This window comes from Scyliorhinus canicula, chromosome 1 (genome assembly GCF_902713615.1).
Source record: "Scyliorhinus canicula chromosome 1, sScyCan1.1, whole genome shotgun sequence".
Classification (NCBI taxonomy): domain Eukaryota; kingdom Metazoa; phylum Chordata; class Chondrichthyes; order Carcharhiniformes; family Scyliorhinidae; genus Scyliorhinus; species Scyliorhinus canicula.
This window is the reverse complement of record NC_052146.1, coordinates 274,494,152-274,506,689: the sequence shown is the minus strand read 5'-3', so window position 1 is coordinate 274,506,689 and position 12,538 is coordinate 274,494,152. Positions and strand designations below refer to the sequence as shown.

The 12,538-nt window shown below is 47.4% G+C and overlaps 1 protein-coding gene across 3 annotated transcripts in view; it reads left to right on the top strand.

Annotated features, from left to right (window-relative positions):
* The window catches only part of abcg8 (ATP-binding cassette, sub-family G (WHITE), member 8), an 80,250-nt gene extending 75,286 nt beyond the window's left edge, over positions 1–4,964 (top strand). For all 3 annotated transcript variants that reach the window (XM_038813586.1, XM_038813567.1, XM_038813576.1), the window contains one exon: positions 3,122–4,964. In XM_038813586.1, the coding sequence (XP_038669514.1) occupies positions 3,122–3,259 (138 nt within the window). In that variant the 3' untranslated portion in view covers positions 3,260–4,964. The remainder of the gene's footprint in view (positions 1–3,121) is intronic.
* The last annotated feature ends 7,574 nt before the right edge of the window (positions 4,965–12,538 follow it).

The window sequence follows — 12,538 nt, the reverse complement described above, 5'->3', positions numbered from 1 at the left end:
CCCTCAGCCCCCCCCCCCCCCCCCCCCCCACCTGGTAAGGCCCCCCCGGGCCAGATCCCTGGCAGTGCCAACATTGTACCTGGGCACCCTGTCACTGTTACCCTGGCATCCTGGCACTGCCCCTGCCAGCCTGGCAGTGCTACCTGGGTACCCTGGCAGTGCCCAGGTGACAGAGGGAGTGCCAGGATGCTACCCTTCCCTGACCACTTGGGAGTCTCTAATGGCCTGGGAGATCCCCACAGGTGCCATTACAACTGATCCATGTTTGTGGAAGTCAGTAGTAAACGGCAGCCAGGCATGGTCATTAGGTCCCGGATCATTTAAATATGCTGACCTGGATCATGCCCACTGACGGCGAGATCCAGATCGTGTCACCTCGCGAGACTCCGTTAAATCTGGCAAGGTGTTTCCAGCGTCACAAATCTCGCGAGAGGCCTCTTGCAAGATTCAATAGCCTCGGCCCAACACCATTCTGGCATGGCAAGGCTGTTAAATCATGCCCATAATATTAGAGGTTTCTTAACATTTGCATTTCATCAGATATGACTTAAAAAGACTTATGGCAAAGACCATAGCATAAAGAATTAAGAACAATGTGGTTACAGGGCTAGACAGCTGGGAATAGAAAATGAAGGATAAAGGTTGAAGGAACTTTCTTATACTGAAACAATTCTGGTGAGTAGTTTGCAGAGTTCTGAACTGTAGTTGCTCTGATCTTTGTACATTGTTTGGACACAGCAGTCAAGGGAGCATTATCAATTTTTTGGGGGGAATGCATGGCAAATTATGCTAAGGAATGTAAAAGTCTGCAGGATGGGAAATAGTTTGCGAGGCGACAGTTGCAAATCAGTGAAGAAAATGTGAACTAATATACTTTGGAAATATACCAAGATTTTAAGCAGAGCATAAAGACTTTGGAGTTCAAATACATAAGTTACCGATACTGCATATAGATGAGGCTGTGAAAAGGCAAAAAGAACCTGCTTTTTTATCTAGAATCACACAGTACAAAATGAAAGAGGTAATGTTGAACTCGCCCAAGGTCTTAGTTAAACTGCAGTTCAGGTTATAATAGAGTTCTTAACGATTATGAAGAGATCCGGATATAACACTCGGTCGTCAGCAAGACAGGAATAAGGGTGTGTCATTTCAGAAAATTACAAAAAGGTGAAGATAGAAAGTGCTATATTCCCTTTTCCCAAACCATTTTCCCAAAGGCACGAAGATAGTTGTTTGAGACAGAGAAGGGTTTGATGCTGTGAATCAGGAGCAAGACTGTGGGTTCAGGAGGTTCATATGGGGAAGAAAAACACTTGAAGATGAAATATCCTGTTTCTGTGTTGTAGGATAACATGGATAACATAGGACTCTATGGAACCAAATTGTCGGTAAAAAAAGGGTTTGAGTCCAGTGGAGTGCAGTACTGTTAGTTCAGCTCATCACAGAGCTGTGAACACTGCTGGCAGGCTATGGCTAGCTGTTCCTCCCATCCCCAAGTTATAATAATCTCTCTGATGCGACACTCTCCAAACACAACTAAAGTTTGAAGGGAACCACTGTTTCTGTTTAATCATTCGGGGGAGGCAGTGGCATAGTGGTTTTGTTTCACCCCCACAAGGCGAGGTGGATTGGCCACGCTAAATTGCCCCTTAATTGGAAAAAATGAATTGGGCACTCTAAATTTATTTTGTTTCAAAATGATCACACTCACAGAAATATTGTTTGTGACTGATTGACACTGTTTTGGAGCAATGTATGGGTAGATGACTGATTGGAGAGATTCAAACAAAGCATTGCGGAAGAAATGGACACAGATCTGGGAAGCAATGACATATCTAAGGTCGTTGAAGGGGGTAGGCGGGTTGAAGATTGGGTGATAGTTTGCAAGAAAAGAGAGACTGAGGGTTAATTTATTTGAGGAGATGTTGATGACAGTGATTTTGCAAAGGCAGAGAGGGGTGAGGAGCAGAATCTATTTATAAAGTCAGCTCACTGGGGAGTAAGGAGGGTGTTTAGCAGGCTCGCAGTTTACTTGGAATGGTGTCAAGGATGGTCTCATGGATGAGATTAACTCAGATGGGAGCGAAACTGGAAAGAGTTGTGGGCGAAGGGCGAGGGTGATAGGCAGGTTTGACTTGTTGGGCAAGGAGAAGAATGGGTGTAATAGAATCAGCTGGGTGGATACATATATCGATCTATGAGAGATCGGTGAACTCAATTATGAGTTAGTCAATTAGGCCGATGTAGTTTAATGCAAAGTGGATTGTTCCACCAAAGGGTCAGCAGAGATAAAATTGGCCGAACAGTCTTCTTCTGTGCTGTAAACATTTATTGTTTTAAGTGGTGGTTAGGTAGAACCAAACTAATGCTGTAGAAATCTGTAATTGAAGAGGGAAAGGAAGACTGAGGAAGATCTTTTTAATCGGGATTACTGACTAATTGTAGTGCTCCCCAGTGCCATCCTGCGATCAGATAATTAAACCCAAAGCAAAGATTGTCCATTGGGCCTTCTGGTCTCTGCAACTATATTTAAGGTTTATCTGCTGAGGTAGATGAAGTAGGGATGCTGAATGGGATGTGGTTGATATTATGAGTCGTCTTTTACATCATTTTAATAAATTCAAGCACATTATGTCCTTTTGATGCTGTATAACCTCAATGTCTAGACCATACATTTTAAACCTCATAAGATGCCACATTGTTCCTCTACTTGTTTTTAAAAGTTAACTTATACGTTAAATAAAATTGGAGTTCTCAAACCTTCTTTAATTGCTTCTCATTGACCGTTATTGCTGAGTGAACATGGATTTTGAAAAGATTAGAGAGAAATAGCAATCTAAAGAGTAAATTGTGTCAGCGTGTCAAATTAGGAATGATTAACTAAATTAAAGGTGCTACATTAGAACAAATTCCTGTAATCTAGACCTAATTTAATCTTATTGTACAGCTAACTCAAATGGATTCCAAAGGAGCCAACTTAGTAATTACCCAACAAATGAGAAAGATGGCGGTGTGGTTCTGTGTCACATACATGGGATCACAATATGCTAGATGCAAAATGCAAACTTGACTGAATGACATCTAACAAATTTTTTCTCCCTTTTATAATCTGATTTTATAGATAATTCAGTCTATGGATATGGACTCGGAACCACTGTACATGTGCTACCTCATCCTAATAGCCATATGTTTTGGATTCCTGATTCTCTACTATGTGTCGTTGAGGTTTGTCAAGCAGAAATCGAATCAGGATTGGTAAAAAATGCCAGTTATTTCAAACTCAACGCCCTCAAAGCTCAACCGTTTCAAATAACTCCAAGACTTCATGTTTCTTTCATCCAGATTTGAAGATGGAATACCTCAGATATCTGGCAGTGTTGTGATGGTTCTTTTTGACATTATCAGTAATTGTGCAGTGACGAACTATGATCAACTGAAACAAGTTTTTAGATTGAAACTTTTAAACATCTCAGATTAGTAAATGTTTCCAATGAACTGTTTCTTTCAATTATATGGTTTGAAGGGGCTGACTCATGTTGTAGAGTGTTAGCAAATAGAAATAATTTAAATAATATACACTTGTTCTGTGTGTGGTAGAAATAAGATATTGGCTCTTCATGCCAGCGGGATATTCCGGTCCCACACTGCAGCACGGGTTGCCAAATCCTGCTGGCGGGCCGCCTCCACCACCGAAAACTACGCGGCGGGATGGTCAGTAAATCCCACCCTTGGTTTTAGGTTTAAGCTTAATTTGCGTTTCTGTAGTTGCGTGGTAAGAAAGGGTTAAAACTTCAGTTTCGCTTCATGTTAAACAAAGGTGCCTACACGTCTGAAGCTTAGATTCACTTTAAACTTTGCCTGCACTGAAACTGAGACTTTACGACCTAAAAGCAATTGCAGGCTTAAAAAGCTAAGCTGTTACCTAGCAACCAGAGGTTCACACTGAAAAGCAGAAGTGCTTAGTCGGTCTGGGACTGGGTATCCAAGAAGCAAGAGGTTTTCACAGAAGCTGCCAGTACAGGCAGGACAATAAAGGGGCAGAAAGCAAGCCCCAGAAGTTAAAGAATTGAAAGTTCCAGAACTCAGGGAATGAAATAGGAGACCCAGGAATACTGAAGTCAAAGGAACAAAGAAGTAAAATCTGAACAAGCGGTATTGTTCACTGAAATTAAAGAAAGGGCCATGGAGAGAGAGTGCCAGTTAAAGACAGGGGCTGCCATGTACAGACATGGAGAAGTCGATCAGTGATAAGCCAGAGATCCGTGATGTCCAGTGACACCGCAATGCAGCCTGTGAAGCAGTGATGTTCTGATGGCGTGGTTGGGTACCTGGCAGATTGCGTGGAAGCTTGAGTGCACTTGGTGATCCAGGGCTGAGGAATACTGAAAGGAGAGGTTGAATTCCTGGATGTGGATCTTTGGTGAACACATCAGAGAGAAAGTGTTAGTGGAACTTTCCGGCCCCCCCCCCCCCTTGCAGCGGGTTTTAGGCGGCGGAGATGGCTCACCATTGGCCGCCAGCGGTACATTCTGGTCCCATCGAAGTCAATGGCCATTTGCGATGCTCGCTGCCTGCACCACTGGAGAACCCACCGCGAGGGAGTGTTCAGCTTCGGCGGGATTGGAACATCCCGCTGGCGGGAAGGGCTGAAAAATCTCGCCTGCTGTGTGGCAGAAGATTCTAAAGCTTGAGAATGGAGTTTGAGAATCCTCGTGTGAAAGCCAGAATGACAGTAAAACCAGTTGGCTCACAGTGTGGGGACGAGGTGGGGGGGGTCTGACTACATTTCACCCATTGATTGACATGGACTGTGGGCTTATTGGAAACATTAGAAAATAAGATTTTGGAACTTGTGCTATTCTTACAAATCTGTGTATATTTGCAAAGGTACAGCTGAGGTGAAGAAGCTGTGTATTACAACTATTTTCATCTTGTTTAATAAATATTATGTGCTTTTGTTAAAAGTTGCAGTCCTACGACTCTGTTCACCTGGGACCTGACTGTCCAGCACTAACATCAGCTGGGATCACAAACAATATGGTTTTACAGGGTTTGACTGGCTTCAGATACCTCAACCGAGTGACCATACTTACTTAGTGTGAGGGCAGCACGGTGGCACAGTGAGTTAGCCCTGCTGCCTTACAGCGCTAAGGTCGCAGGTTCGATGCTGGCTCTGGGTCACTGTCCGTGTGGAGTTTGCACATTCTCCCCGTGTTTGAGTGGTTTTCGCCCCCACAACCCAAAGATGTGCAGGGCAGGTGGATTGGCCACGCTAAATTCCACTTACTTGGAAAAAAAATGAATTGGATACTCTAAATTTAAAAAAAATACTTAGTGGGTAAATCTTGGCATTGAATCATGATAGTCGCTATTTGATCTGTGGCAACACCTCAGCAGAGTCGGACCACTCTTATTATCCAGGCTAGCTATTCCAGTAAGATTCACTTCCTAGACTGGGTTCATGTGGCATAATCCTAAAACTGGAGCCTGGACATTCCGGATTGAAATCAGAAATCTGGAACCATCTGTCCCAAATGACTATGAATATGGGTCAAGTGAAACATTCAAGGTGTAGATTAAAAGATTATTGTTACATAATGACACCAAGGGATATACAGCACAGGTGGTAAATGGGGTTTATGGTAAATTGAGTAAATTAGATCAGCCATGAGCTAATGGAATAGTGGAATGGCCTTGAAGGGCTGAATAGCCTACTCACATCCTTGTGTTTACATAGATACATAGAATTTACAGTGCAGAAGGAGGCCATTCGGCCCATCGAGTCTGCACCGGCTCTTGGAAAGAACACCCTACCCAAGTTCAACACCTCCACCCTATCCCAATAACCCAGTAACCCCACCCAACACTAAGGGCAATTTTGGACACTAAGGGCAATTTATCATGGCCAATCCACCTAACCTGCACATCTTTGGACTGTGGGAGGAAACCGGAGCACCCGGAGGAAACCCACGCACACACGGGGAGGATGTGCAGACTCTGCACAGACAGTGACCCAAGCCGGAATCGAACCTGGGACCCTGGAGCTGTGAAACAATTGTGCTATCCACAATGCTACCGTGCTGCCCAAAGGGCACGGAGGCTTCTGATTTGCATGGCAAGTTCTTCAAGAAGCCATAAGCAAATGGACTCAGTCATCATGGATGCTCACCACGAGGATGGTCAACCTTCACTGTAAACAAAACAACTAACACACCAGCGGGTTTTCTGCAGCATGGAGATTTCTACAAAGTAAGCATTCAGAGTTACTTTTTCTTCTAATAGATAGAATCCCACAGGCCATTTGGCCCATCTAGTCTTCGGCGCTTGGAAAGTGCACCCTATTCAAGCCCACGCCTCCACCCTATCCCTGTAACCCCACCTAACCTTTTGGACACTAAGGGGAAATTTAATGTGGACATTCTACCTAACCTACACACCTTTGGGAGGAAACTGGAGCACCCAGAAGGAACCCACGCAGACACGGGGAGAATGTGCACACTCCACACAATCACCTGAGGTCGGAATTGAACCTGGGTCGCTGGAGCTGTGAGGCAGTAGTGCTAACCATTGTGCCACCGCGCCATCCTATGTGGCGCCATTACTGACATCAAATTGATAGTAGATAGGCACAATATTGGGAAGTGCATTCAGTTTAGTTATTAAATTGTGTTTATGATGAAACATTTTAGCATTGATTAAACAGATGTTGCCCGATTTATTTAAAGAAACATTGCACATTATATATGGTTAAAATATAAAAGTTAATTTAAATAGTTTTAAGGGGCAAAAAAAGGCGGTTTTGAAATTGACACAAAACACTGCGCTCTTTAAGGTGAGGGAGGTTGAGGCTGAGGATTGGATTACAATTTATTTTGGCACAGTTTCAGTATCAGTCAGTTCAAGGGTCATGTTCTCGCGAATCTGAACAACAATGTATCTTTCCTTTAACAACTGAAGAGCATGAAAGTTGCATTGCGGGGCAATGTGACTTATTTTTCCGCATCCCACATCAACTATCCATGAGCTCTCAAAGCGAGAATATAAAATAATTTCATTTTTGTACCTTGAGTTAGTTAGGCCCTTTGGTAACTGAAACGAAGGCTCTGGAAACGGGCGCGATTCTCTGCCGCCCACACCAGTTGGGAGAATAGCGGGAGGGCCTCCCGACATTTTTTTGCGCCCTCCCGCTATTCTCCCCCCCCTCGCCCGACCCACGACATGAATCGCCGCTCGCCGTTTTTTACGGCGAGTGGCGATTCTCCGCGGCCGATGGGCCGCGCGGTCGGGCCTTTACGCCCGTTTTTTCACGGCAGCAAACACACCTGCTTGCTGCCGTCGTAAAAGCGGGCGCTGGATGCCCGTTTGGGGCATCCAGAGTCCCGTTTGGGGCAGGAGCACCACCGTTGTGTTCGGGAGGGGACAGGCCCGCGATCGGTGCCCACCGATAGTTGGGCCTGCGCCCAAAAGGGACGCACTATTTCCCCTCCGCCGCCCGACAAGATCAAGCCACCACATCTTGTCAGGTGACGGTGAAGAAATGCGGAACCGCGCATGCGAGGGTTCCGTCAATGGCGTGATGACGTCACCCGCGCATGCACGGGTCGGAGCCGGCCGCGCGTCATCTTGGCGCGCGGCCTTAACGACGGTCGTTAAGGCCGCGACGCCGTGATTCCCGGGGTCCTGCTCCTAGCCCCGATTGGGGGGGGGGAGAATCTGGTCCCGGGAACGGGTGTGAAGGCTGCTGTGAAACATGGCCAGTTTCACGGCAGCCTTTACGACTCTCCGCATTTGCGGAGAATCTCGCCCACTTTGTTTGTTGGGAGGGCCCATCATTCTGGGCTGGTTTAGCACAGGTCTAAATCGCTGGCTTTGAAAGCAGACCAAAGCAGGCCAGCAGCACAGTTCAATTCCTGTACCAGCCTCCCCGAACAGGTGCCAGAATGTGGCGACTAGGGGCTTTTCACAGTAACTTCATTGAAGCCTACTTGTGACAATAAGCAATTTTCATTTCAGCTGCCATCTCCTGAACAACCAGCAGATGGCAGGAAAGTATTAGGTAAAAATCTCACTGCTTGCAGAATTGTAGAACTACATAGAAGCATATATAATATATAGTTGCCATATTTCTTGTGTCGATGTGAAACATTAAAATGACAAGAGATTATTCAAAATTAGAATAATGATTTCCTTATTTTCCACCCAGCTAGCAGACTATGACTCTCATGTTGCTTTGCGTGGCCACATCACCACTTAAACTAAAAGACTTGCACAAATTTCAAACAGGGAAGTCATGTGCATTTCTAGTCCACGCTCAAAATTAGGGGGGGGAAGGGTTATCGGGGATAGGCAGGAAATCAGATCAGCCATGAATAGTGGAGCAGGCTTGAGGGGCTGGGTGGCCTACTCCTCTGCCATATGTTTGTATGTTAAAATCCCTGCAATGTGTGCCAGGATTGAAGTTCATGGGAATTGTTTTGTACACATATTTTCTCATGAAAGTTGTATTGCGGGGCAGCACGGTGGCACAGTGGATAGCCCTGCTGTCTCACGGCGCCGAGGTCCCAGGTTCGAATCCCTGCCCTGGGTCACTGTCCGTGTGGAGTTTGTACATTCTCACCATGTTTGTGTGGGTTTCACCCCCACAACCCAAAGATGTGCAGGGTAGGTGGATTGGCCACGCTAAATTGCCCCTTAAGTGGAAAAAAACGTATTGGGTACTCTAAATTTATTGCCACTAATTGCCTGACAACTGAGTGAGTTGGTGCATTCTACCCACGGTTACTTCCTGAGCTCAGAATAATGAATTAAATGCGAACCCAGAAAGCAGTTGATACTTGGGCCATCATATCGCACTAAGATATAGTTAAGAGCAGCAAAAAGCTTCAGAGCTGTAAAATGTTGGGCTGGATTCTCCATTTGTTCTCCAGTCAGAGGTGAATTACAGCCAGTTTATGATTCCCCTAGGGTCGTAAAGCGGGATGAAATTCAGTGTTCCTTGCCATGGACATTTATGCATGGCCAGGAATACGAGGTGTAGAAGGGACTTTAGTTGGCGGATTAGCTGCCTTAATACTCTGTATTCATTTTAACCGGTTGCTTGACTATATTTCATGGAAATAGGCACTTGGCAAAGCATGATGGATATTTTGCCTTATTTTTTAGTCAAGAGGTTCTGTAGGAAACAGTCAGAAGGCCATACAATGTAAACAAGCATATAGCTGCACACTGTTTTGCTGACAGAAGACAATTATTATTTTTCTCTGGCGAGGAACTCAAGGCCTGCTCGATTTTTCTGTCTTTCTGCTTATCTAAAGAATGCATTTTGTCCGAGATATGGCTTACTGTAACATATAAATTGCTTGCCTTGGTGCTGGTGACGGCGCCGCTGCCGTTCCCTCCAACGAGGTATACCACAAGCCCAGTGGTGGTGGCTACCCTCAAAATTTGGGGGCAATGGAGGCGGCACAGGGGGGAGGTGGGGGCCTCGATGGGATCCCCGATACTGGGGAACCACCGGTTTGTTCCGGGGAGAATTGATGGCGGGTTCCTGAGTTGGCACAGGGCAGGTATCAGGAGGTTGGGGGACCTGTTTATAGACGGGAAATTTGCAAGCCTGGGTGAGCTGAAGAGGAAGTTCGAGCTCCCCCCGGGGAACATCTTTAGGTACATGCAGGTAAGGGCGTTTGTCAGGCGGCAGGTGGCGGAGTTCCCTCTGTTGCCGCCGCGGGGGGGTCCAGGACAGGGTGCCCTCGGGGCTGTGGGTTGGAGAGGGGAGGAACTCGGCAACGTACCAAGTGATGCAGGAGATCGACGAGGCCTCGGTTGAGGAGTTGAAGGGTAAATGGGAGGAGGAGCTGGGTGAGGAGATTGAGGAGGGGACATGGGCGGATGCCCTGGGGAGGGTGAACTCCTCCTCTTCTTGTGCGAGGCTAGGCCTCAAACAGTTTAAGGTGCTGCATAGGGCTCACATGACCGGGACAAGCATGAGCCGGTTCTTTGGGAGTGAGGACAGGTGTATTAGGTGCTCTGGGAGCCCAGTAAATCATGCCCATATGTTCTGGGCATGTCCAGCATTAGTGGAATTTTAGAAGAGCGTGGCAGGGATGTTGTCGAGGGTGGTAGGATCCAGGGTCAATCCGGGCTGGGGGCTCGCAGTATTTGGGGTTGCTGAGGAGCCGGGAGTGCAGGAGGCGCAAGAGGCCGGTGTTCTGGCCTTTGCGTCCCTGGTAGCCCGGCGGAGGATTCTTCTTCAGTGGAAGGATGCGAGGCCCCCAGCATGGAGGCCTGGGTCAACGACGTGGCAGGGTTTCTCAAGCTAGAGAAGGTGAAATTTGCCCTAAGGGGATCAGTGCAGGGGTTTTTCAGGAGGTGGCAGCCATTCCTGGACTTCCTGGCAGAACGATAGAAACAGGCCAGCAGCAGCAGCAACCCGGGGGGAGGGGGGGGGGGGGATGTTTTGTTGTTTTTTACTAAAGGGACGGGCATAGTTGTTCTGTGCCAATGTCGGGCATTAATTCATTTCCTCTTCTGTGTATACGCGGGGGGGGGGGGGGGGGGTGTTCTGTCCTGTCTATTGAACGGACGGGCAGATGTTTTGGGGGAATGATGGGTGTTAGTTTATCTCCTCCGCTGTGTATGCGCGGGGGGGGGGGGGGGGGGGGGGGGGGACACTGTTCTTTCTGTTCTGTTTTGTTGTTGATATTATGCAAAAATTTGAATTAAAATTATTTTTAAAAAATAAAAAAAATTGCTTGCCATACCTCTGTAGAGGAGGGGGGGGGGGGGGCACATTTGGAATGACTTTGGTCTATCTAATCCCCCCACGAATTTGTGTTAAATAAAGGGCCTTTCGCGTAAACTCGAAGTGCTGACTATTATTTTCTTCAACACGAGGGATTCTATATGGGGCCGCCATTTTGAGCAGGCAGCCCAGTGGTGAGGTTTCACAGCCCCCCCCCCCCCTCCGCCCGCACCGCCTAACAGCCCCACCTTAGATTACCTGGGTGCATTCCCTACCCCCGAGTATCGGATGTGACCCGATCCCCCCCCCCCCCGCCACCGGAGATCCCTGTAATAGTGGCCCCCCCCCACAGGGACCGCCTGCCTAAAGGAACCCCCAACACACACACACACCCCCCACAAAAAAGATACCCCTGACTGGAAGCTTGAGAACAGTCCAGACAGGGGCAGTGAGAAGAATTACAGCTGGAGCACTTATTTTGAAGCTCCACATGTCCATTCCTCAAAGATGAACTGCTGTGACCTGCAGCTGGTTCCCACAGTTCCATTAGCGGCAAGCCATTCATTGCTTTCTAGGAGTGCTCTGTGATTGACATCTTCTACAAACCATCTGAGTGGTGAAACCCAAATGTTTACAAACATTGACCACATCAAAGAGAGATAAGTGCATTGCAATCACACACCTGAGTGATTGAAATGCTCTTAATGCTTGTAATTCTTCTCACTGCCGCTGTCTGAACTGCTCTCAAGTTTCCAGACAGGGGTCTCTTTCCTGCCGGGGTTTGAATGGGGAGAGGGGCCTGTGGGGGGGTCCCTTTAGGCATGGGCTCCTGTGGGGGTCCTTTTGGTCAGGGAGTTCTTGGGGGTCCACCTATTACAGAGGTCCCTGAATGGGTCCCCCTATTACAGGGTTCTCTATGGGGGTCCCATTGGTCAGGCATCCCTGGGAGGGTATCCCTATTACAGGGGTCCCTATGGGGGTTCTCAATGTTACAGGGGTCCCTCTGGACGGTCTCCCTATTACAAGGGTTTTTGGTGGGGGGGGGGGGGGAGGCATGAGGGGCTGTCTAGTAGAGTGGGCTGGGAAGGCAGGGCATTGTGCTGGGGGTGGCCCTCATTTGGTCTTGTATGGTCTCTACCAGCATGGCCCTGGCGAGGTGTATCTCGTCGTGGACTAAGATGGTAACTCATTGGGGGGAGGGGTTAACTCTGTGGCCTACTGTGAGGGCCGCAGTGGTAGAGACCACAAATGACCTGCACCCATGTGATTCCCGGCCACGGAGACTGGAGAATCATTGGGGGGGAGGGGGGGGGGGGCGAAGCAGCTGGTTCCAAGCTGCTAACTGGGTGCAAATGGATCATTAAGACCCAATGTTACCTTCATTAAGACTCATTAACATGAATTGTGTGCAGCACTAATTTGTATTTTATATTATCAGTCCTTGGCTCTGGGTTAGGTGAGCACATAATAATAACAATCGCTTATTGTCACAAGTAGGCTTCAATGAAGTTACTGTGAAAAGCCCCTAGTCGCCACATTCCAGCATCTGTTCGGGGAAGCCGGTATAGGTTCTGGACCTGTGCTGCTGGCCTTGGTCTGCATTACAAGCCAGTGGCTTAGCCCACTGTGCTAAATCAGCCCCTTTATGTTATGTTATCTTCCTTTACATTTTCCCTTTCCTACTAAAATCTCTCCACGTCACCCGTGTGTCCTAATTAAAAGACTGAGGGAGATCAAAAATTAGATCTACACTCACTCCTCTTCTAACTATGCAAGCATACGGAGACAAGCAAAGAC